At 44.6% G+C, this 24,278-nt stretch overlaps 1 protein-coding gene across 1 annotated transcript; it reads right to left on the bottom strand.

Annotated features, from left to right (window-relative positions):
- Window positions 1–2,667: 2,667 nt before the first annotated feature.
- Idh1 (isocitrate dehydrogenase (NADP(+)) 1) lies at window positions 2,668–23,882 on the bottom strand. Its single transcript, XM_059278397.1, has 10 exons — window positions 23,772–23,882; window positions 22,568–22,647; window positions 19,797–19,934; window positions 15,085–15,376; window positions 12,288–12,393; window positions 10,422–10,599; window positions 9,346–9,497; window positions 6,094–6,234; window positions 5,296–5,458; window positions 2,668–3,605 (listed from the first exon to the last, which is right to left on the bottom strand). The coding sequence occupies exons 3-10, from the start codon at window positions 19,916–19,918 to the stop codon at window positions 3,515–3,517; spliced, it is 1,245 nt and encodes a 414-aa protein (XP_059134380.1). The 5' UTR covers window positions 19,919–19,934; window positions 22,568–22,647; window positions 23,772–23,882; the 3' UTR covers window positions 2,668–3,514.
- Window positions 23,883–24,278: the final 396 nt, after the last annotated feature.

Raw genomic sequence — 24,278 nt, 5'->3', positions numbered from 1 at the left:
TCAGAACAGGTTCTCATGTAACACCTAGCCTTGAACTTGCTCTGTAGCAGAGGATAACCTTAATCTTCGGATGCTCCTGCCTCCATCTCCCCCTGTGCTGGGAGCACAGGCTATCCCAGTATGTGAGTTTATGCAGTGCTGAGTACTGAACTGGGCTTAGTGCCTATTAGGCAAATACTCTACCACCTGAGTTCTACCCTAGATGCAATGCTTCACAAATTATCACCTTGTCAATCAATAAAGGGGGAAATGGGTGTTACCATAATTATGGAAGTATTACCAGTTCAAAGTCTAAAGAGCAGTAGGTAAGTTTAGATAAGGCAAGGTGAATACAAACACCTCAACAATTGTATGTTAAGAGTTCGACTTACGTTGCCCAGAATGATCTTCAACTTTGAGTCTCAAGCAGTCTTCCAAACTTCAGATTTCCAAGTAGCTAAGACCACTATCACCCAAGATGACACATATTTTGTGAATGTAAATTTTAATTCTAAAACATTTGAGAGCAGATATGGTGATATGCATCTGTAATCTTAGCTATATGTGAGACTGAGGCAGGGGGGTAACAAGTTTGAAGCCACCCTCAAGTGTAGGTTATGAGTTATATAATATTTGGTGAAAGTATCTTAAATTTGCTGGGCAGTGGTGGTGTACACCTTCGATTCCAGCACTTGGGAGGCAGAGGCAGGTGGAACTCTGTGAATTCGAGGTCAGTCTGAAACCATGTCTTGAAACATTACCCCCTACCCCCAGATATCTTAAGTTTTTATGTAGATAAAAGTATTTATTCCTTTTGTCTCCATGTTTTCCTAGTAGTTTTAGCTAGAAACAATTTTTTTTTTCTTGTTGCTCTAGAGACCTGATTGAAATTTGGGAAAGCTGATGAATACTAGAATCTTCCCACTCTTCAGAAGAGTTCATGTGGCATGTTTATAACTTGTTTTGTCTGGGATGAGATGCCACATGGGCCTCTTCCACTTTGTGAGGCTTTCCTCGCAAGAGAGTGGGTCAATGATTGGGGTTCACCATGAGGGTGGTACTGGGGAACAGGGCCAAATGTGGGTATTTCGTCACCACCTACTTGTATTCTGAAAGGCCCCGTGTATAGGCAGTGTCTATAACCTGAGCTCAAGTTTTGCCAGGAGGGCAGACTGGAAAATAACCAAGAGATAGCCATCCTATTCATGGATTTTTTTTTTTTTTTTTTACAATTTTAATCCTTTTTGGGGGGTTGCAGGGGGCGGGGGGCACACAGGCATGTGTTACAGAGGACAACTTTAATGATTTTGATCTCTCCTTCCACCATGTGGGTACCAGAGAGCAATCTCAAGCTTGGTGGCAGATGCTTTTGGTTGAGTCATCTCATTGGTCCTCACGGACTTCTGAGGTGGGAAGAGTGCCGATTCACAGAGCCTCCTGAACCAAAGACAGTGGGGTGTGCATAGCCTTCCTTGGTGTTGAGATTTTGACTTTTCCCTTAATCCCCACATATCTGGTTATAGAAAAATCCACTCATCTAATTTCTGTGTGTGTGTGTGTGTGTGTGTGTGTGTGTGTGTGTGTGTGTGTGTGCGCGCGCGCTAGGCCAGATGGTAACCTTGAATGACTGCTATTCCTCAGGCACCATTCACCTTATTTTTTTGAGAAAGGTTCTCTCACTGGCCTGTAACTTGCCAAGCAGGCTAGACTGGCTGGCCTGGCACCTGCTCTCACCTCCCCAGTGCTGGGGTTACAAACACGGACCAGCGCACTCACTCTGTATTTTTAGGTGTATGTGGGGATTGACTCCAGGCCTTCCTCAAAGCACTTCGCTAATGAGCGATCTTTCCAGCCCTGCGCACCCCCTTCCGTGATCTCAGAATCCCACCCCAGGCTCTTCTCAGTGCCATCCTTCAATGCTTTCCAGTTAATGGATTTTACAGTTGCCTCTAAAGTGCTCTTCCTCCCTCAACATCTGCCATCTTACCCTCCACCATAGATTCTTTACAAGAGTGCTATTTTTAAGACTGAAAATATGATCGTGTCTCTTCCTTCTTAAGATTCTTCCCTATTAACTTACAAGGCAGTGCCTATAATCTTCAGTTAATGCAGTGTCTGCTCTTGATAGTTCCTTAATAGTCCTCTTTCCTCACACTGGAGATTCCTCTCTCATTGTCTGTTCACTTACACCCTTCCCCCACCACGGTAAACTATTTAAGAGAAAAAAATATCTTCAAATCTAACTCCTAGGGCGAGGATATAATCTAGTGTTTGTACCGGTTAGTGTGACTTTTCAACTTGATAGAGTCTAGACTCACTGGGATATGGCCTCTGGGCATGCACGGAAGGGATTATCTTGACTTCTGTTAAATGGTATAGGAAGACACACACCTTGGCTGTAGATGGCTTCACTTCCAGGGCAGGGGGTCTTGGACTATGTGAAACACAGGAAGCTTGCTAAACACTAGCAGGCATTCAAATGCTCTCTGCTTTGTGACTATAGACACGCGACCAGCTGCTTCAAGCTTCTGCTCCCTTAACCTCCCTGCCATGACGGGACTGTACCCTGAACAGTGACACAGCACTAACCTTTGCTCCTCTAAGTGGCCTTTGTCAAGATATTGTATTACAGTAATAGGGAAAGAAATGAAGGCGGCATCTAAGTACACATAATGAACGAACACGGAGAAGGGTCATTAGTACTTAATTTTAATTAAAATTAACAGTTTAGAAGGACTGGAATAGTGTTTAACATCAACTTCTGAAAAATCACATTTATATAAAAGAAATGAGACAGGCCAGCAGAAATCCAAAAAAAAAAAAGGTGCGGCTTCCGTTATTGCACGTGGATGAAATGTGCTACCTGGGGTAGGATAATACTTAGGCTAGGCCAGAGGAGGAGGAGAAACCAAAGAGGGCAGACCCCCAGTCTGCATTTATTCTCGAGTTGGAATTCCCCAGTGGCCTTAAAATGTATTTAGTATATCGGACATGTAGATGCTCTTTATAAATGTGGCTGCCACGCATTTTGGCTACATACATTCTGTTTGTTCCAGTCTTGTGTGAGCTCACTGTACAGCTCTCCCACACACAGTGCAACATTTGCACACAAACGCCCCCAGAGCTCACACTCACAGACAACAGCGGAAGTGAGTGTGTTTCTTTTCTCACCTTTATAGGGAAGGACACTGTAGCTATTGATCACCTTTTGGAGTACTCCTGATTTTGGTCATTTACATTAGAGCAAGAGAAAAAGTGACACTTGAGGTGAAAGGTACTAACGTAATTCCTAGACCGCTACTAACCAATAAAACACAGTTTTTTAAAAAAAAGTCCCCACCATGTCCATTGAGGCGGCAGTAACTGTATGAAAAGGAAAAAGCCTGTAAACATATAGAAAAGTTCAACTCTGTCTTCTAAACAAATTACAAAATGATTTTTGTTTTTATCCTTGAGTGTTATTTAAAAAAAAAAAAAAGTAAACCTGTGGACTTAGTTACCATAAGGACTAGCCCCGCTAAGCCCAGGTTTGACCTTAAAGTTTGGCCTGGGCTAGTTTGGCCTTCAAGTTTTCTCCAAGTTTGTCCATGAACTCAAATGTATTCAAGTAGTCAGAACGTTGTACGCTGGTGGGAGAAACAAAAAAAGAAGGACATTTAGTTTTTTTTCCTCTGGTATGCGAGGAGGTAATTAAAAACAAATCCTAGCCACGCTACTCACACTTCTAGAAGAAGAGTGATTAATGTTAACCAGCTACAAATCTGTGGGCAATGATTGAGGTTCCTGGGCTGACCATGCTCAGGGCAGCCTGCAGCAAGCCACAGGTATATACATCCACAGGGCTTCAATTCCAGATAATGTCAATGCGACCGAAAGCATCCCACTTCTTATTTTTTATTCTTAGGAACCACAAAGCCCATCCAGGGCACAGCCATGTGTTTACCTACATTCCCATACACAAGCTTTAATGCTCTTATTTCCATCTGTGTCTTAATAAAAACAGAAGGCAATGGATTGTCTGGGAGAAGATGGCTAATAAATGCCTGAAGAACAGGTTATAAGACCTCTACACTGGTAAGAACGTTTCCAGTGGATCTTTGAGATTTAAGTTAAGGAACATGTACTGAAGGAGTCTACCCCTTTCCTGGGCTACACTCATGGTGACAGATCTCTGAGGCTACACTGGTAGGATGTGGTATTAGTTTATAGTTTAGTAGAATTTCCTTTTTATTTAAAATTTTATTTTTTTACACTTTTAGGTAAAATATAATTGTATCACTTTCCTCCTTCCCTTTCTTCCCTTCAGACACTCCCAAGTCCCCTCACTCTCTGATTGATAGAGTCCCCAATTATTATTGTTACCTATATGTACATGTATGCACAAATATATAAATACAACCCGATGAGTCCACTGTTGTTCTTTGTGTGTATATGGTTCTAGGGTCCATTTTTATTGTTTGTGGGTATATGGTTTTAAGGTCTGTTTTTGTTGTTTGTGTGTATATGGTTTTAGGGCTGACTCCAGAATTTGAGATGAGATATAGTAACTAGCTTTGACTTTGAGAGAAGATTCTGACTAAAACAGCTAATTTAGCTAGGACACTGGCTCACAGGTCCTCAGGAAAACCCTGGCACCACAGGGACACTGGACTATTGGTTGCAGATACTTCAAGAAGGGATTATGCTGTCCGGATCGCTTATCTTTATACTTATGCTGTTTCCTTTACTCATTGGTAAGTTAAAGAAAACAAAAGAGTGGAATAACCTAGTCAGCAAGTTCCCTTCATTGTCTACCCTTTCCCTAAAGATTTCTTTCTGTTAATTTTAAGGTGTGTGTGTGTGTGTGTGTGTGTGTGTGTGTGTGTGTGTGTGTGTGCGTGCGCACACATGCACATGTCAGTGTAGGTGCCTATGTTGGAATCCCTGGAGTTGCACTCACAGGCAGTTGTGAGCCACCTCACCTGGGTGCTGGGAACCCGACTCACATTCTCTGCATGAGCAGTACGTGTTCTTAAGCACTGAGCCATCACTCCAGCCTCATTTTCTTTAAAAAAATTAGTCTTATACACAGGAGTTTGACTGGCATGCCACTGTGCCTATGTTTTTCTCTGTGATCTATGACTACTCTCCTGCTACAGGGACAAATGTGAAAGTGAGTGGCTGTAGAAAGACTGGACATCTCGCAAAGTTCAGTAGGTTCTCTACCTGCTACCGCAAAACACACAGGTATCGTGCTGACCCCAGAAAAGAGGGACAACTCACATAATTCCAAAGAGGGGTGATTTGACCACAGAGTTCAGGGCATCTCACACTTACTTGGGTAAGCCTTTAATGCAAGCAGCCAAGTCCTTGGTCATAAAGCCGGCCTCGATGGTCTCAATGCAGACTTCTTCCAAAGCCTTTGCAAAGAAGCTGAGCTCGGTGTTGTTGTCAAGTTTTGCTCTGTGGGCTAAGCCCCGGGACCAGGCAAAAATGGAAGCTACAAAAAGAAAAGGAGAAGTCTATATTTTTTTCACTCCAGTTATGGAGATTCGAAGTATTTCACTCTTTCCAGAGACGGCGCAAGTTTTTGTCTAGGTGATGGGCATCATTAGATACTATGAATTAGAGACGAGTTTTAGGATAGTTGGAAATATTTTATCTGAAGCCCCGTTAGAGAGATTTATCCCTTTGACCTTAAGTGACACTTCACTGTTCCAGGGGTAAAGGCAAAGGCTTTTGAAAACACTCCTCTCTGTAATGTCTACTCTCCAACAAAACAGAAGATCGACCTTATGCATTTTAAAGAACATTAAAACAGCTCCTAATAGCTGGCCATGGTGGCACACACCAATAATCCCCAGCCTTTGGGAAGTAGAGGCAGGAGGATTGCTAAAAGTTCAAGGCTAGCCTATGCTATATAGAGAAGTTCTAGGCTAGCCTGGGGTACACAGTGAGAGCCTGTCTCATCACCCACCACCCAAATAAAACAAAGTGAAACAAACCACAACTCCTAACACTAATGAATCAGCAACTTGGTGATGATTTCACACAGGAGACTCTAAGTATCAAAGGTATGTGAGATTGCCTTTGAAGTCTTCCCTGGCTGGAAATCAGTCAAGTAGAGCATCTTACCAATGGGGTTGGTGGACGTCTCCTGTCCCTTCTGGTACATGCGGTAGTGACGTGTGACGGTGCCGTGGGCAGCCTCGGCTTCTACCGTCTTACCATCTGGGCAAATCAGCACACTGGTCATCATGCCAAGGGAACCATAACCTGTATGTGGTAGAGCATGAAGTGTTGGGTCCAACTGCATGAACAGCACTGATCTAGAGTAAGGGGCTTGACGATGACAGATTATGATAAACCTGGCACGCGAATGTACAACCATCAAGAATGCTTCTGCCCTTCAGAAAACAGGATCCCAGCTTCAAGTCTGAATCAACCTGTCTGGAAAGGCAACTCTATTCTCTTAGGAGCATCTGCTCTGTGATAGGGGACCACCTATACTTCTGTGGCTTCATGCTTTTTCTGCCTATAAAATTGGAGAATAAAAACACCTACTTCACTGAGCTGTTGTGGGATTAGAGGAATATACACATAATCATGACTATGTGGCTGCATACCTATACTCCTTAGAACAGAACTTCCTATCAAGTAAGAGCTCACTCTATTGTTCTCATGTGTAGAACACGTTCTTTTCTGGAGAATGAAAGTGAGTTATCTCCTGCCCCCACATGGCTCACCCTTGCTGGGCCGGGGAAGAAAAGGCAGATTAAGAGGAGGATGGGTTGGATGCAGGGACATCCCACTTGCTTTCTCTGTTCAATACTCTTGACATTTCTGTAGTGTCCTACTCAGAGAACCTGACTCCAACGTTTAAGTCCATGCAACTGCCTTTTCTTTTCATGCATTCTTTACTTGCTTACAAAGTACCTCTGTCATTTTCTCTGTTCTCTCATGAGCACCTAATGAAGCTGATGATACAAACATAATAAACAGGTTGCAAGCAGGCCACTTTTTTTTTGGTCTGACACCAAGAAGATGTCTTTTTTTTATTTTACTCTTTGGTCATACTAATTTTTTTTAATTATTTACTTGGGGTGTGTGTTTGTGCATGCATGCTCACACATGTACATGTGGAGGTCAGAGGACAACTTTTTAGAGTCGCCTTCTACTGTGTGGATCCTGGGAACTGAAGTGCATCATCAGGCTTGGTGGCAGATGCCTTTGCAAGCTGAGCCACAGTTACCAGCCCCTATTGTTGTGGTCATCTTTGACTTCAGTGAAATCAGTCTTTTCTCTTTTTAACTTGTTATCTCATGCATTTGGTGATTTTAAAAAAAAAAACAAACCAAAACTCAAACCAAATTTGAGAGTCACTCAATTTCTCTATTGTCATACCTCACAGTGAGAATGTAAAAAGAGAACCAAGGTGCTAGCAAGGAGTAAAGTGAGGGACCTCTAACCACTAAAGGACGGATCCCCGAGAGCTCATTATCTGTTAATAGGTCCTAAGCATGCTCCTGAGGAATTGCAATTTCTCTTCCCACTGCCTATCTGTACCAATCTAAATCTATTCACGCTGATCTAATAAGAAATCTTTATTTTGAAATTGGCGAGCAAAGGTAGAAGGAAAGAAAGATGCCTCTGTGTGGGATCAGTAGCTGTCTCCAGTCACTGTGCTGCCCTGGGGCTTCAGATGCACAGGACTGGAGAGGTCAGAACTCACTGACCTGTGTTCCACCCAACTGTGGCCTCACGGCTCCTACCCTGTGTGTCTACTCAGACACGAGCTGGTGCCACTGTCACACCGAGCACATCAGCAGCTGTACCTCTCAAGAACAAAAGGGAAGCCAGCTCTGTTGCCTTGTAATCTGACTGGCTCTCTGAGATCCCCTGATTTATAGGCTCGAGGCAGTAGTTCTCAACCTTCCCAAAGCTTGACACTTGAATACAGTTCTTCATGTTGTGCTGACCCCCAAACATAAAATTATCTCTTTTTTTTTGATATTTCATAACTGTAATTTTGCTACTGTTATGGATCATAATGTAAATATCTGATGTGCGACTCCTTTGGGGTGCTGAAAACTACTGCTCTAGGCAAACACAGGGTCTTGTTATCACGGCTAATCACACTTTCTCTAGATGCTTCTTCCTATGACAAAACAATGGATGTAGGGACTTAGCTCACAGTACTGTACTTGCCTAACACAGACAAGGTCTTGGGATGACTGTGTGCATCTTTCCCAGATCTCTGAGGACAAGGAATGGTTTCCCTTATCTACCATGGAGTCGCGGCAAAGACTGCTCTTTCCTCTGTTCACTCAGCGTAAATGTTTGAGATTTTAGACAGCCAGAAAGAGGGTACAGAAAGTTGTATAACCCACATATCTGATACTAAAGCTCACATATCTGATACTAAGGCTCTCTTCCGTTGGGCCGGTCTACTGGTTTTCAAACCGATGAAAGAGACTCAGCTTTCACAAGAGCAAAAGCAGTACCTCCCCAGGAAAAGCAAACATAATTGACGAGAACACAAACATTCCTCTGGGGAGATTCAGGTTCATGGAGTTCTCTTGTGCAAACCTCAAACCAAAGAGCAAATTTGGTGCCGGAGGAAGTCAGGGAATTGATGTGGATTGATTTGGCCCTCACACTTGGCACAACCACCCTGGTTCTTGGAATTGCTGTGAACAGCATGGGCTTCGCTCACTTCCTCTGTGTTAGAAGCTAAACACCACACAACTGTTTTACAGAGCATCAGGACAGCCTTCAAGGCTGGCAGCAGGGGCATGCTTAGGACTCGCTGCCAGACAAATAAGCTCTTGGAGACTCCTCGGTGCCGGGGTCCCTCACTTTACTGCTCCTTCTTGGTTTTCTCTCTACATTCTTCTGGTTGTTTCTTTGAGACAGAGCTTCTCTCTGTATTCCTGGCCGTCCTTGAACTCGCCGTGTAGACCATTCTGGCTTTGGAACTCAAAAGAAATCCACTTGTCTCTGCCTCCTGAGATTAGGGGGTGTTCACCACCACGCCTGGCCTCTTTTCACTTTCTCACCGTGAGAAGGTAGGGAAACTCAGACCGACTGGAAGCTTCGAAACTTCTAGTAGGGTAGAAGGCTGCAGTGCGTTACCCGTGTAAGGCCGGAGCCAGGAATGTCAAACCACTTTGGAACTTCCTGTGTGACCTTACACAAAGCCACTTTCCCAGGAGGAGCTGGATTCCCTTACCTGAGAAGAGTGCCTCCAGGCACCCCAACGTGCTAACACTTCATCACTTGCCAGTGGAGGATTAAGAAATTCCCTTACCACACCTGAGAACTCTGTGGAATGACCTCACTGACAGCAGCCATGTGCTTCCTCTACCTGAGTCTCTGGCTGTTTACCTTGGGCTACTGAGTCCGACTGCACGTCGCCGTCATAGTTCTTACAGGCCCAGATGAAGCCTCCCTCTGACTTCATAGCTTGGGCCACCATATCATCAATGAGCCTATGCTCATACCAGATCTTCTGAGCTTCAAACTGGGATTTGTACTGCCTAAAACAAACAAACAAACAAACGAAAGAAAGCAAACATAAAACAGAACTAGTTTTATTAGGGATGCCATTTGCAATTCCCCAAAGGGTTATTTTAGTAGACACAGTCTCGGGACTGTAGTCTTGGGACTGTTTGTGTAGACACACAAACTTGGGACTGACAGACATGTGCTTAGATTCCTACCAATCACCTTCTGATGGTGAAGCCTCAAACTGGTCATCTCTAAGAACAACGCTCTGTCTTATGAACGGTCTAAGAATTAGGTGAGAAAAACTGATTCTCCCAAGTACTTCTTTATGCCCTATCATTTTTAATATAATGATCAGATTCTGAGATTTAACTTATTTTAAAAATATAATAAAGGGGGAACAGACTGTTTCACTGCTTGATACATTTCAGGACTAGGACATACTGTGGATAGTGCCCAGGCCTGGAACAGACAGGCAGTAAACACGCGCCCCCCCCCCCCCCAACACTTGCTCTAACAGGGAGTTATGCCATGTTATGAGTTGACACATGCATGCCTTTTGTGTGGATGAGATGAAAACTGTTATATCTGAAGACAATGACAGCTTAAAGCAGACCTTTCAGTCAGCAAAGGTCTTTAGAAAAGAAACAAACTGGGTCTGCCTCAGAAACTCACACTTTTGAAACATCAGTACTTTATAACATAAGTGGGCTACTTTGTTTAAACATTAAACAACCTTTCCCCTACCAAAAAAGAAATGTGTACCCCTGATTTAAGAGCACATTTATCCCCTAAGGGCACCTCAGAGGGGTTTCCTTCCAGTCCCGCTAAACTCAGATTTGCCCTTGCCTAAGGTAAGGATCGGTGATGACGCTCTCTCAGTTTGTTCCAGGGGCCACACCCTAGATGCCAGCCCACTTGAAAAACAGAAAAAGGAACAGAAGAGTTGTAGTTACTTGTCATAGATCTCCTGAAAGATGTCTTTGAAACGTCCATCATACTTCTTCAGAATAGTGTTTTTGGTGCTCAGATACAAAGGCCAGCCCTTGGACAGAGCCATTTGGAAGGAACTGTGTGCAAAGTCTTCAATTGACTTGTCCTGGTTGTACATGCCCATGGCAACACCGCCACCTTCTGTGGAGAGGAAACCGCCAAGAACAAAGAGAAGAAAGGTAAGGGTAGTGCTATCTGTAGCAGGGCTAAAACGACGCACAATACCCAAGGATCAACTTCTCAGCAGCCGCGACTGGGCCAGCACTGTGAAATTCCCGGTGAACTTCCAACCTGAACAGGCAGGCTATGGCACAGGCACAGAGGGGAAGCATTTGTGCTGGATAAGGATGTTCTAAGGCATTTTTGGGAAGGGCAACAGCAGTAAGAAAATCATATGGTCTTTAAGACCCTGAAGATGGTAGGCATGGAGGCCCACATCTTTAATCCCAGCTCCTGGGAGTCAGAGGCAGGCGGATCTCTGTGAGTTTGAGGCCAGCGTGGGCTACAGAGTGAATTCCAGGACAGCCAGGGCTACACAGTGAGACTCTGTCTCAAAAAAAAGGGCGTGGGGGGGGGGGGGGGCGGGCGCGGGAAGAGGGCAAGTAAATTGGAACTCCTTACACATTTTAACAATTTCCAACATGTACTTTATTTTTTAACTGTGCATATATGATATCTATGTTTGTGTGTGTGTGTATGGAAATACTTAGGCTATGTGTCATCACTGGAGCTTCACGACTCTTATTAACTGGCCTCTGTTATTACTGAAAGTCAGAACCTGAATCCATGCCAAGACCCCAGGCTGACTTGGCTGAGACTGTGAAAAACACTAAAACCCGCAGAACTCGATTCTCTCAGAACAGTATTGCTTAGAGGAGGCAAGGTAAACAGAAGGATGGGAGCGCCATGTGAATGCTTTCATTCGTGGACAGTTTCCCCAATGAACCTTTGAGATGTGTGTGTGTGTGTGTGTGTGTGTGTGTGTGTGTGTGTGTGTGTGACTGTGTGCACATGTGTGTTCATGTCTGTGCACACCACTATGTGTGGAGATCAGGACAACTCAGGGTTGTTGGTCTTCCACCTTGCTTAAGGCGGGGTCTCTTGTTGCTAACTGCTGCAGAGCCCGGGTAGGCAGCCTGTGAACTTCCAGGGGTTCTTTCTCCTGTCCCTGTCTCACTTCTTGTCCCAGAGCCCTGGGGTTACAGACATATAACTGTCCTTGGCTTTGATAACTGTCCTTGGCTTTGATGTGCGTTCTGGGGATTCAAGCTCAGGTCCTAACATTTGTGTGGCCGGTGCTTTACCCACAAAACCATCCTCCCGTCCCTTAATGAACATTTTTTTTTGGGGGGGGGGCTTTACACTCAGCTCTCAATTTCAAAAGAGACTTGAAGTATTTACAAAGCTATTTTTGTTGTCATTACGGATTCCCAAAAAGGCAAAAAGAAAATAATTTAGCAAATAACGGAATCAATTCTAGGTAGAATTCTAAGCCTGACAGAGCAAGCACAGGGTACAGGGCAGGAGATCTGAGCACTCAACTTCCACAATTCCCAAACAACAGATGGCTGACATTGTTCCCTCCAAGGAAAATGCATACTTATACCCTTGGCTTCCTGCATTTTCACCTACTCGGTCAGGCTCGCCCCCTTGTGTCTAGCTGTGCCATGGGAAAATATGGACCTAATCACTTTTCTATTTTAGACTCTGATGGTCCTCAGAAATGCTGTAGATTCGGGTGGCCTTTTAAGGGAGTTTTTGCAAAACAGTAACCAGGTTGCTGAAGGCCCCTGTTAAGATGAAATGCAGCTTGGAGGGACTGCACATACCTTCGAAGTTGTGCACCATGTACGTGACCTTCTGAGTTCCATCTTTTGGTGTGTAGGTTATCTCTACTTTTCCAGGCCCGGGGACAACAAAATCAGTTGCTCTGTACTGTGAAGAGGGAAATGCATATTAGGAAAAGTGCCCCATCAGGAATTGTTAAGGAGTTGGAAAAATAGATTACATAGTCAAACACAGCAGTGTAACTTGACGCTCTTTGGTTTCAAGAGAAAGGGTTACGAGGGGTCCAGGGAGTCCCACTAGTTAGTAATAGTGCATGTTGAAGAGCAGCAAATCTTCACCAGGAGCCCACCACATATATGGTGATTTTATGAGCATCAATTCAGAGGCCAGAGACTAACATAAAGTTCTGTCTTAGCTTTGTGTCTGTTGCTGCGATCAAATACCCCGATAAAAGCAATTTAGGGAGAAAGGGTTTATTTCAGCTCAGTCCCAGGGTATAGTCCCCCACAGTGGGGAAATCACACAACAGAAGCCGGCCATATCACACATAATCAGGAAGGGAGAGTAATGAATGCATGCTTATGCTCAACTTGCTCTCTCATTCAGTCCAAGGCTCAGTGTGGGAAAATGGTGCCACCCACATTCAGGGAGGACCTTCCCACTTAAACTAACTGGGTTGAAAGAAAAAAATCCCTCACTGACAAGCTCTAGACATTTCCTTACTGCAACTCCTTTCTCAAGCGATTCTAGACTGTGTTAAACTGACTATCACACTATCCCTCACAGACATTTTCGTTCACGGAGCTCACAGCCACATAAAGACAAATACAGGAGAGAGCAACTGAAGACGTTTTGAGTGTCACAAGTCGGGGAAATGAAGATGATCTTGGCCAGGGTCTGGAGGGAAGGCTGGAGGGAGACGCCAACATCACCAGCTCTGGTGCTGTGTCCTGATTCTAAGCTAGAAGTCCAATGCTGAGCAAATCTCATTCTGACACCGGTGTTTCAAGAAGGGACTGGGGAAAGAAAACACCAGGTCAAATGGCCCAGCAGGTGACCCGCTGTCAGATTTTCAGGGCCTTGTCGCTCTCCACGGTGATCATTATTACTAACAGACCTACAGCCACAAAAAGCATTCATTCTGGAAGCAGCCATGGCAGACTGACGGCCCCAGGTTAAGGCTGTTCAAAGGCCAGGTACTTCCCTGACAGGTACCCAGCACATACCAGGCACCCACAAGTCATTGCTGCGTGGGGTCTTTTTCAGTGATCTGTTTTATCCAGTGACTAGCATCGGGCACCAGTGGGTGCCAGCCACACCTGCTGCTTTATAGTAATCTTAGCCACAGTGTGTAAAAGAGCAGTCAGATAACAGAGAAGATTAAACACTTCTGTCGTAGAAAGTACTTTACTACGATAATCGAGGCACTAATGTGCCCTGAAATACGTTGTTCAGATCTATGAACATTTAACAGTGAGTCAACATGCTGTTTCAAAAAAAAAAAAAAAAAGAAGAAAGAAAAAAAAAATAATCTATTCTTCAAAATGACCGGATACCACAAATACTAAGCAATCAAAAGACCAAACAAAAGAAAAATACTGACTAGGCAGTATGCTAAACAGGGTAGTGTTCATGATAGGGAATCTGTACTTCTGCCATTTAGATTCCCTTCCTCAGGCCTCCGGGAGACATCTGTGAAGGGCTGGCCAGGATGAAGAAATATCAGGAGCCACAGTGTGAAACCAAAGCCACATGACATGTCAAGGACCAAGCTGGTGACCCTGTCCCAGGAGCACAGGGACAGCTGTGGCCACACTATTTTCAGGATTGACTCCATGGAAGCCTCTAGATGCCGGCATTACAGATTTCCATTTGTTAAGGTGCATTTTGATATATATTTCTATTCAGACCCAAAACTTCAATTTTAACAGACTTTGGAATTTGTGTCATTGTCAACTTTTCTGCTTAATTCACCAATGGGACTATTTATACAAGTACAGAAATGACATTTGTTTTCCAAGCAGTCCAGAACGCCCTGACAAGACTGATTTCAACTATTGGGTGATTTTCCCTTTATCCACAAAGTGATCAGTTTTAATATGTTTGGTAGTTTTTTTTTTGTTTGTTTGTTTTGTTTTTTGTTCATTTGTTTGTTTGTTTTTTTGCCTTTGGTTTTCCAAGACAGGGTTTCTCTGTGTAGCTCTGGCTGTCCTGGAACTCACTATGTAGACCAGGCTGGCCTCGAACACGGAGATCTATCTGCCTCTGCCTCCCAAGTCCGGATTAAAGGTACTAGACACCACTACCCAGCACCGTTTGGTAGTTCTTACTGTGGCTGCTCATTAGGATTGGCTGGGTTTTAAAAAAAAACAAAAAACCCAATCCTCACAAAATTCAGATTCCAACTGCTCCAGGATGGGACTCAGATACTGGAAGTGAAACAAACAAAACAAAGAAGCAATGAAGTAAAACCATCGGAGCTACCACCATCAACAGCAAAATCTCATGAAGGGATCCCACTGTGCAGCCAGTACTGAAAAACACTGATCTGAGCCCATGGTATTACCAATGCAAAAATGATAGTATCATATGGAATAATGCAACAAAAGGATAAAGATATGTTTGGGGGAAAAAGTGTTAAGATGAGTGCTTATTTGAAAGTTTATCTGTATTTTTACCCTTTCCTAAGCATATGTGTATACAGCTTATGCATAATATATGTTCGTCCCCTCCTAAGGGCAGAGAAACCCAAAGCACAAAACAGAGAAATTGGAGCTACAGATCCACCAAAAATAAACATGAAAAAAAAAAAAATCAAATTATGCTCAAACGACTTACTTGGTCTCCATAAGCATGACGACCAATGATGATGGGTTTTACCCAACCTGTCACCAGTCGGGGGATATTTTTGCAGATAATGGCTTCCCTGAAGACAGTGCCACCAAGAATGTTCCGGATGGTGCCATTCGGCGATTTCCACATTTGTTTCAACTTGAACTCCTCAACCCTCTTCTCATCAGGGGTGATGGTGGCACACTTGACACCAACATTGTACTTCTTGATGGCTTCAGCAGCATCCTTGGTGACCTGGTCATTGGTGGCGTCACGATTCTCTATGCCTAGGTCATAGCTTGGAGAGGGAGAGATGTCAGCTTAGCTTCGTAGGCAAAACTGATAGGCTGTAACCTGCCTGCAGAGCTCGCTGGGCCAAAGTGAAGACACACCCCCCTGCCCCCAAACACATCTACATAGGTCACATTTTAGCATCAATACAGCCTAAACAAAAGATGGGTGCCTGGCTACAAAAAAATGGGGTGAAGACACACGAAGAGGCTGGGCCCTGCTTCCCGGGACTGCAATGGGAAGTTGTCTATCAGGAAAGCAACAAACTCTGCCTCCTGCTTTTCACCATTTAAGGGCAGCAATAGCACACAGACAACCCTTGGCCTGGTTTCTCTCCATACAATTATTATACAAGCTAAACCCAAGTACAACCTTATTTTCCCATAGTAAGCTTTACACTTTATCAATAAAGAGGTGGAGAGGTAAAAGGATTTGTGTGTGTGTGTGTGTGTGTGTGTGTGTGTGTGTGTATTTTTGGCATCGAAGTGGTGAGAAGGTTAGCTCTGTGGATCAGTGCCAAAAGAGCTGAGAACTCTTTTTGTTGAAGCCAGTTAATCATAGGTGAACCTTCCCCTACTTCTTGAGAAAGTCTCTTTGTTCTGGAAACAAGCCTGGGGTTTATTGGATAAGCAATGGAATCCACCAACCAGCTTGTCTACACTGTATTTAGTACTAGCTCCCACAGTGCAGACCATTCACAGAGGAATGAAGGCTGGCTGTCCACGGAGCACAGAAAATAATCATAAAGCTTAAGTATGTAATGGTTTATTGAAAGTAATGCAAGCTGGGCAGTGATGGCGCACGCCTTTAATCCCAGCACTCGGGAAGCAGAGTTGGGGGAATCTCTGGGTTTGAGGACAGCCTGGTCTACAGAATCAGTTCCAGGACAGCCAGGGCTGTTACATGGAGAAAGCCCTTGTCTTGAAAAAGCCAAAAAACAAAACAAAAGCAAACAAACAAAATCATTAAGTGATTTATTTTGTTTTCTATGGCCTTACAGAAAAAGTTTCGTTTCTCAAAACCAGCTAGTAAGCAAGCTGCTTTTCTCTTCCCAGTGCTTGTATTTTCCTTTCTCAAGCTAGTCCAACTGCTGGTGCAAACACAGATATGCTTCCAAACAAAACTATTTTCTGCTTAGGCCTTAGCCAATTCATATACACATAACACAACCTAGGAAATGCTGAATATCTACAAATACCCAACCCCAACTCTCAGAAAATGTGGACAATATTTTTCATATTATAGGAGCCATTTCTCAGGAGAATCTATCCACAAATGGGTAGGTTTTTTTTCCTTTTTCTGCCTTGTTTTAATATTTCCAGGAGAAAAGAAAGAATAAATGGCCTAGACCACTGTGTTGTCTCTATTAAAAAATGAAAAACAACAATAAAACCCTAATTACCCCATACCCCTTTCCCACCATAATTACCAGTTGATCATAATAACTGGAGAACTATTTAAAATCTGTTGGAGTCTTTAATAGCCTGTAGTCATGGACTCCTTTCTTTATAGGCACAAGTGCCCTGCTTCCCCACGACTTTTCCTGAGACAAGCTCTCACACTGTAGCCTAGGCTAACTTGGAACTCACGGCAGCCCTTCGGTGTCAGCCTTCCAGGAGCTGGGATTACAGGCCTGAGCCACAAGGACTCCTCTTTAACATGCCGGATGCAGGCTAGGGGAGAGTTCAGTCACTAAAGTGCTTGTCTTGCAAGCATGGGGACCCAGGTTCAATCCCTGGAATCCACCTTCAAAGACAAAAAAGGGATAGGCATGAAAAAAGTCAAGACACGATAATGCATTTGTGATCTCAGAGCAAGGGGTATCCCTGGGGTTTGCTGGCTGCTCAGCCCAGTTTACTTGAGTTTACGTGAAAAAGATACCCAAGGTTGTCCTTTGGCCTATACGTACAGCTATGTGCATATGTGTGTGCATGTACACACACACACACACACACACACACACACACAGAAAGAGACAGAGATGCATAAGTAAATTTTGCCCCAGACTAAGTCTCTAAGCATTTAGCTGGGTGTGTTGGCTCATGGGCTCCAGGTCTACTTGGTCTACATAGTAATTTCTAAGCTAACCAGGGTTACATGGTAAGACTCTGTCTCAAAACAACAATAACTAGCAAAACAAAACAAAAACAAAAAGAAGGTCTGGGGAGATGGCTCAACAGTTAAGAGCACTTGCTGCTCTTCCAGAGGACCTGAGTGGCTTTGGTGTCAGAACCCAGGACTCCAGTTCAGGCAAGCTGATGCCTTCTGGCCTCTGCAGGCACCAGGCATGCACATGGTACACATACACACATGCAGGCCAAATAGTCATACACCTAAACTTTGAAAACAACAACAACAACAACCCCCCACTCACACAAACAAAAGAAAAAAAAAGCCCATAAGTGCTGTGGGATGGTCTGTATGTCAAATGTGTTGTTGATTTGGTCAATAAATAAATCACTGATTGGTCAGTGGCCAGGCAGGAAGTATAGGCGGGACTAACAGAGAGGAGAATTGAGAGAACAGGAAGCTGGGGGAGGGAGACACTGCCAGCCGCCACCATGACAAGCCGCATGGGAAGATCCCGGTAAGCCATGAGCCATGTGGCAAGGTATAGATTAATGGAAATGGATTAATTTAAGATATAAGAACAGTTAGCAAGAAGCCTGCCACGGCCATACAGTTTGTAAGCAATATAAGCCTCTGTGTTTATTTGGTTGGGTCTGAGTGGCTGTGGGACTGGCGGGTGAGAGAGATTTGTCCTGACTGTGGGCCAGGCAGGAAAACTCTAGCTACACATAAGTTTACCTATTGCCATGCAAAGTTCTGAATGGGAAAGTTCCTAAAATGTTTCTTTTAACTTACTTGGAAGCCGCTCGCTCTCTCTCTCTCTCTCTCTCTCTCTCTCTCTCTCTCTCTCTCTCTCTGTGTGTGTGTGTGTGTGTGTGTGTGTGTGTGTGTATCCTTTTTTATATGTTTGGAGAACTTCAGCAACTGCAATGCTGATCTTATTTTGGTTGCAATAGAGACAGTACCTGCAGCTTTGGCTTACACAATCAAAAGGTAGCTAATGACATAATGTGAACTAAACATCTGCACCCAACTGAGCAACAGGACATGTACTGAGTGATTCTGGATCAAGGCGAAGACAGACACCAACGATTTGCTTTGGAAGTATTGCTCAACATTATACCACGCCAGCCTTTGACCACTTCACCCTTTAAAAAAATGGTCTCTATGTAGTTCAAATGTACAAAAGGGCAAAGAGCAAGTGGAGCAGGAGGTGGTGGCACACGCCTTTAATCCCAGCACTCTGAGGCAGAGGCAAGTGGATCTCTGAGATGGAAGCCAGCCTGGTCTACAGAACGAGCTCCAGGACAGCCAGGGCTACACGGAGAAACCCTGTCTCAACAAAAACAAACACAAAGCAACCAACCAACCAACCAACCAAAGTGGGAGCGGGAGAGAGAAAACACCAGGAAAAAAAGGAGAGAATAAATAACATGCTTCCTAATTTCTAAATCTATCTGTCTCTCAACACAACAAACACAGGGCCAGACGGTCACTGAGACTTAGGGACGCTCTGGAAGGGGGGTTGGCACTCTGGTGAGTACCTGCATGGAGAGGAAAGCCCCAGCCACTGACTCAGTAGACGGACGGAAGACCCAGCTGGAAAGGACAAAAGTGAGTTCTCTACATTTAGTTCACTCTTTCTTATTTATTGTCCTCTCTTTTTTTTTCTTTTCACAAATAATACATTGTGCTACTCTAAACTGCCGATTTAATAAGACTTTCAACAGGAAAAAGAGTTAGAAATGCCTCAAAACTCACCACTTTTCCTTTATCATTCTTAACTGTGAACTCATGGCAAGCCCACTTTTTCTAACGGCATGTTGAAACAGAGGATTCCCCGAGGGCTGGCGAGAGACGGCTCATTGGTAAAGGTTCTCGCTTCTAAGCCTGACAATCTGAGTTTGATACTGGGAGCGCACACGGTAGGAGAGAATCCACTCTGTCCTGACCTCCACATGCATGCTGTGTGCACATGCATGCTGTAACACATGCATGCTGTGACACGTACACATACACACAAAAAATTGTAAACAAAGATCCCTCAAAGTAAGATTCACTTGTTATATATTTAAGCTAAAATGTAAGCATGGGCGAGGTATTGTGGTATATGACTTTTCCCCTAGCATTTGGCAAACTGAGGCAGGAGGACTGCTGTTGAGTTCAATCTGGGCTCTGTAGCAAGTCTCTATGTCTTAAAGAAAACCAAAACATCCAAACCAACCACCAACAATAAAAAAATCTTAAAAGCTTTAATCACAAAGCACAGCTATTATGCATGTAAAAAAATGTCAGGTACACTTTGAAAGAATTATGTTTCTGAGTTTGCTAGCTACACAGAAGAGCACTTCGTTTACCTGTGCAGGTCCAGTTCCACATAGGGAAGAATGAGTTTCTCTTTAATCAACTCCCAAATGATCCGTGTCATTTCATCTCCTTGCATCTCCACCACAGAACCGCCGCGGATTTTTTTGGACATTTTTATTTCAATAACTCTTAAAAAAAAAAAAGATATGTGCCTTGTCATGTCATAAAGTAGAAATGAAGTATCAATGATTTGGTGACTATTTAAAAAGAACGATTTATAATAGCACAGTTCTACAGATAACAATTACATTTAGCACTGGTAGAACTGAGAACTTCTCTGTGTAGGACACCACGCTACAATGCTTATGTGTGGTTTCTGAGTGAGCACTGTAAGACAACACTGTTAAGAAATTATTTTCTAACTTGAGGGACAAATAGCTTTGCCAAGGCCATCTGGCTAGAGTGTGGGGGAACCTGACCCTGAAATATGCCCTTAATAATATAATCATTATTCTCAACCATTGGTTGTCCCACAAGAGCAGATCTGTTATTGTACAGACGATCCAATGGTTCTTAGGACCCATATTCAGGGGGAACTCCAATAGTGGACAATGATGAATTCTTTGTAGAATTGGGCTTTCCTATAGATACTGCAGATATTGGCAATGTGGGGCTATATTACAAAAGTGATTTCTCACATAGAAACATCAGGATACAGAAAGATCCCTGCCTAGCGCTCAGGCTTATCTGAGTCATGTTCCTTAGTATCTCAAATCCTGTACTGCTCCTCTGGCTCTTCAGGGGAAGAGCAGCTGTCTGTAGGATGGGACACCATATTGCTCTTAGAAGACAGATCACTTCAAAAAGTATTATCTGATTCCAATAAAGGGCAAAAGTGGACTGTTTGGAAAAAGAGAAACTTCGAGGCTTTAGAGAAAACTGCTCTTGCTGCTCAGGAGGCAAATGGGTCCCCGAGCCCTCTGAAAGTATCTGTTCCTTGTAACAACACGGTTGTATAACAGTTTCCTCTGAGATTGAAACATCCCATCCTGCACCAAGCTCTTTAAACAGGCAGGTAAACAACTCAAACGAGCTTCGAGATGTCCCTGAAACTGACAAGACTCACTACGTCCGTCTCTCAGTAAAAGCTGAGACTCTCAAACTGGGGAAGCCAGGCTTTGAAGAAGACTCTCAGAGATCAGAACAGTTTCCTAGGAAAAGGGTTAGACCAACCGAGCCACTTGGAAAGGACACTCACTCTCCAACCTGTTGAGCTGCCTGCCGGCTGTGCAGTGTGCTCCAGGTTCCCAGCTGTTGTGAGCGGTCACCCATGCTGGGGTGGGCTTTGGTGATGCAGCTGTCCTTGGGTCATTTCTGGTCCTGTATATAACCCCTCACACATACTCCTGTAACCCCACTGGTTCACCAAGTTGGGCTTTGGGGTATCCCTACTCGGTCTGCGTGGGGTCTCTATCTGGGCTGTGTAGACCTGCGTTGCACCTCCTCAGGGGTTGTCACACAACAGACACTATAATGGGATCTTTCTTTCCAGAAATACAATTGTAGATTTCCCTCATTTATAGCTAAGAACCAGGAAAGTCAGAAGACTTTAAAGCAATTGCTAGATAACAACCTAAAACTGTCTTTAAAAGTATAGCTAGACTAATTGGACCCTTAAGATTAAGAAAAAAAAAAGTAATGATTACTAGACACTGGGTCTCAACTCCTCACAAGGAATATTTTCCCAATTCTCCAGTCCCATTTTTACTTCTTAGATTTGCAATTCTAGAATCCAATTTCTAGAATCCTATTAGATGGCACCCTTAGTCCATTACCCGAAAAGTGTCTGGAAGGCAATTAGAAGCAATCAACAAACTGGTGTGGGAGAACCAATACTACCCATCAGATATAACATAAAGATTAACTTACAGTAGAGTGTAAAGCCCATAATTAACTCTATTTTCACCATGATCATGCTTTAAAGCCAAAGTCAAGATGAGATAGCACACTTATCTCAGTTTTGATACCACATCTTCATGGCCATGTTCCTAACACAGCATTACACAACAGTTATGACCAGGCTATTTTCCTGTGATGGCAAATACAGCTAATAAAAGATCACAATGCCTGGAATGTCTGTAATTTTTGTTTTGGTTTGTTATTTCCTTCTTGGTGAATATGCACTCTGCCGTAATCTTCCTGTATCTCAGAATGCACTAATGATATATTTCAGATTTCCCTCACTTTGTTCATTTTTTTATTTTTGCACCTGTTAACTAAAAAAGTGAAGCTGTACCATGACTATTATTGCACTTTGGGATTTGCTTTCCATGGGACATGGGCTTTAGGTATCCTTGGATTCCCTGCATCCTTGGGTCTCACATTTTCTGAATTCACCCAACCCCAACTTTCGAAGGAGAGTGTGATCCAAAGCCCATCAGCCACCAGCTCATTTACATAGTCTGATAGATGAATTACATATACATAGATAGATGAATTCCAGTCTCTTGACATGCTTGTGCAACTCCCCCAAAAATAAACATAATAATAACAGACTAGTTGAAGCAACAGGAGCCCTTTGCCATACCTAATTTTATTTCCATAAATCTCAAGCTTCTATCTTGAGCCAATTTTTTTTTTTTTCCAGCTCAGTTCAAGTTGCAAAACACTCGAGGACACTAAGGAAGCAGTTGCAGTATATTGTTGGAAAATTCCTGCTTCCCTCTTTTGCAGTACTTACACTTGCACCCACGCCCAATTAACTGTACAGTGTGGCCACACTGAAGAAAGCAGGATGAACGGCTAAATTGCTAATTCTCACCTTGATGGTGAATGGACTTCCAGTTATAACAAGGCCTCTCAATTTTGCTGACTCAAACAACTGTAGTTTCAATTTATCTCCTAAAACAAAACAAAACCGGGAATAGAAAAGTCTTAACATACGAACACCCTGCCAGGAGGATTTAGTTGGTTTTAATACCAGCCTGACAGCCCAGTTTATCTGGTTTAAAGTACAGTGCTGAGTGTATCTGGAGGGGCAAAGGGCAGTTTATTTGCACAGGAGCCTTCCAAATAAAGGTCAAAAGACTACAAATATCCGTGCGTGCACACGAAGGAGGGTGAGTCCCAGGGCGAGTGCCTTGCTCTTGGCTTTTTGCGGATCTCTTGTTTTGCTCGACCGATCTCGGGTGACACTATGAGCCAGCAGATATCCTTGTGGGCATTGTGCAAGAGGTCTAAAACTGAAATTGACTCTGTTCCTCCTTCCAGATCCCCACGCCGGTCCCATCGCTCAGCGGTGACAGGACCTTTAATACCAGGTCCACCCAGCTGGCTGCAGAAAAACTCCTCCAGAACTCGAATCTAGAAGGAGCAGGCAAGAAGGTGGGAAGGGTCCTTCTCCCAGTCCTCACGGCGCCCCCAAGTGGCTCCAGATTGAAGCTGGAGGCCCGCCCACCCCCCCTCACCCCCTCCCTCACCTACCCTCTCGAATTCACTACACCGGCCTCAAGGCAGGTCCCACCCTCAACCTTGAAGGAGTGCTCAGCACACGCCTATAGTTCCCGGCTCACACCCTTTCTGCAACCGGTTCCCTGCGGTCGCGTATTTTCTTCCTCTTACACCCAAGACTCAGAGTTCTGTGCGTCCTCCTCTCAGTTAAGATTCTCCTCCGCGGCTGCAGATCTGCTTTGGCACTTGTCACTGCATGCACGTAACGTCCTCGCCGCCCAGATCTTACGATCCCACCCACCCTCGGGAGCGCCCTTCTACGCAGAACTCCGCTACCCCCACTTCCCTTCCCCAAACCCAAACTCTGGAAGTGTCCCTCGGTGCACCAGGGCCTTTCCACTTGAGTTCATCTCTGCACAGCCAAGATCTGAGTTTTCTTCCTTTTCTTCTCACTCCAAGCCTACTACGGAATAGCCTAACAGAGAGGGCGCGGCGGCTGCCGCTCCTAGCCTGGGAGCCCCAGCAGGGAGGAGAAGGAGCGCCCGCTGGCAGCCCGGGGCGCCCCAGCTACTCACCGGCTCTCACCCCGTGCACACACAGACTGTCCCAACCCAGCCGCTGCTGCCTCAGCATCCGCCACCACCTTCGCACCGACGACCTGGGGGGCAGGGTCAAGGCTTTTTAACTCTTCCCGGCTTTGTCTCCTCCCAGGCCCCACCCCCTCAGCCCACCTCCCGCCGCCCCGCCCCCTCTGCGACGCCATTGGCCGCGCGCGCTGCCTTTCTGGGGTGGGCGGGGCCGCAGGGTGAGAGCCGTGCTAGGATGCAAGCCTCCCTCCCGGGTGTTCCAGGAGGGGGGATGGGGCTGCCACGCCGCCGGGATTCCTCGGGAACACCCTGCCGCCGAGGAACGAGAGTGCCACCTACTGGCAGGCTCCCTCCCGGAGTCAGTGTCCTGGTTCTCACTCCCGGAGGGCTCCTTAGACTGGATTTTGGCAGGGTTCCCTTCCTGGCGTTTCTGGATGCCTCTTAAAGCTGGAAAGGACCTTTTGAAGACGATGCATTTGGGGGTCTCAAAGGTGT

The sequence above is a fragment of the Peromyscus eremicus genome, chromosome 13, assembly GCF_949786415.1.
Source record: "Peromyscus eremicus chromosome 13, PerEre_H2_v1, whole genome shotgun sequence".
NCBI lineage: Eukaryota > Metazoa > Chordata > Mammalia > Rodentia > Cricetidae > Peromyscus > Peromyscus eremicus.
Note: the sequence above shows the minus strand (reverse complement) of the source record. Positions and strands in the feature narration are given on the sequence as shown.

What these genes read in the sequence shown, in the direction of transcription:
- Idh1 (XM_059278397.1), bottom strand. Translation starts at nt 19,918, where the DNA reads ATGTCCAAAAAAATCCGCGGCGGTTCTGTGGTGGAGATGCAAGGAGAT. An exon ending in GTCATGCTTATGGAGACCAA is followed by an intron (nt 12,394 to 15,084) that starts GTAAGTCGTTTG and finishes CCCTCTTCACAG; the next exon opens with TACAGAGCAACTGATTTTGT. An exon ending in CATGGTGCACAACTTCGAAG is followed by an intron (nt 10,600 to 12,287) that starts GTATGTGCAGTC and finishes TCCTCTCCACAG; the next exon opens with AAGGTGGCGGTGTTGCCATG.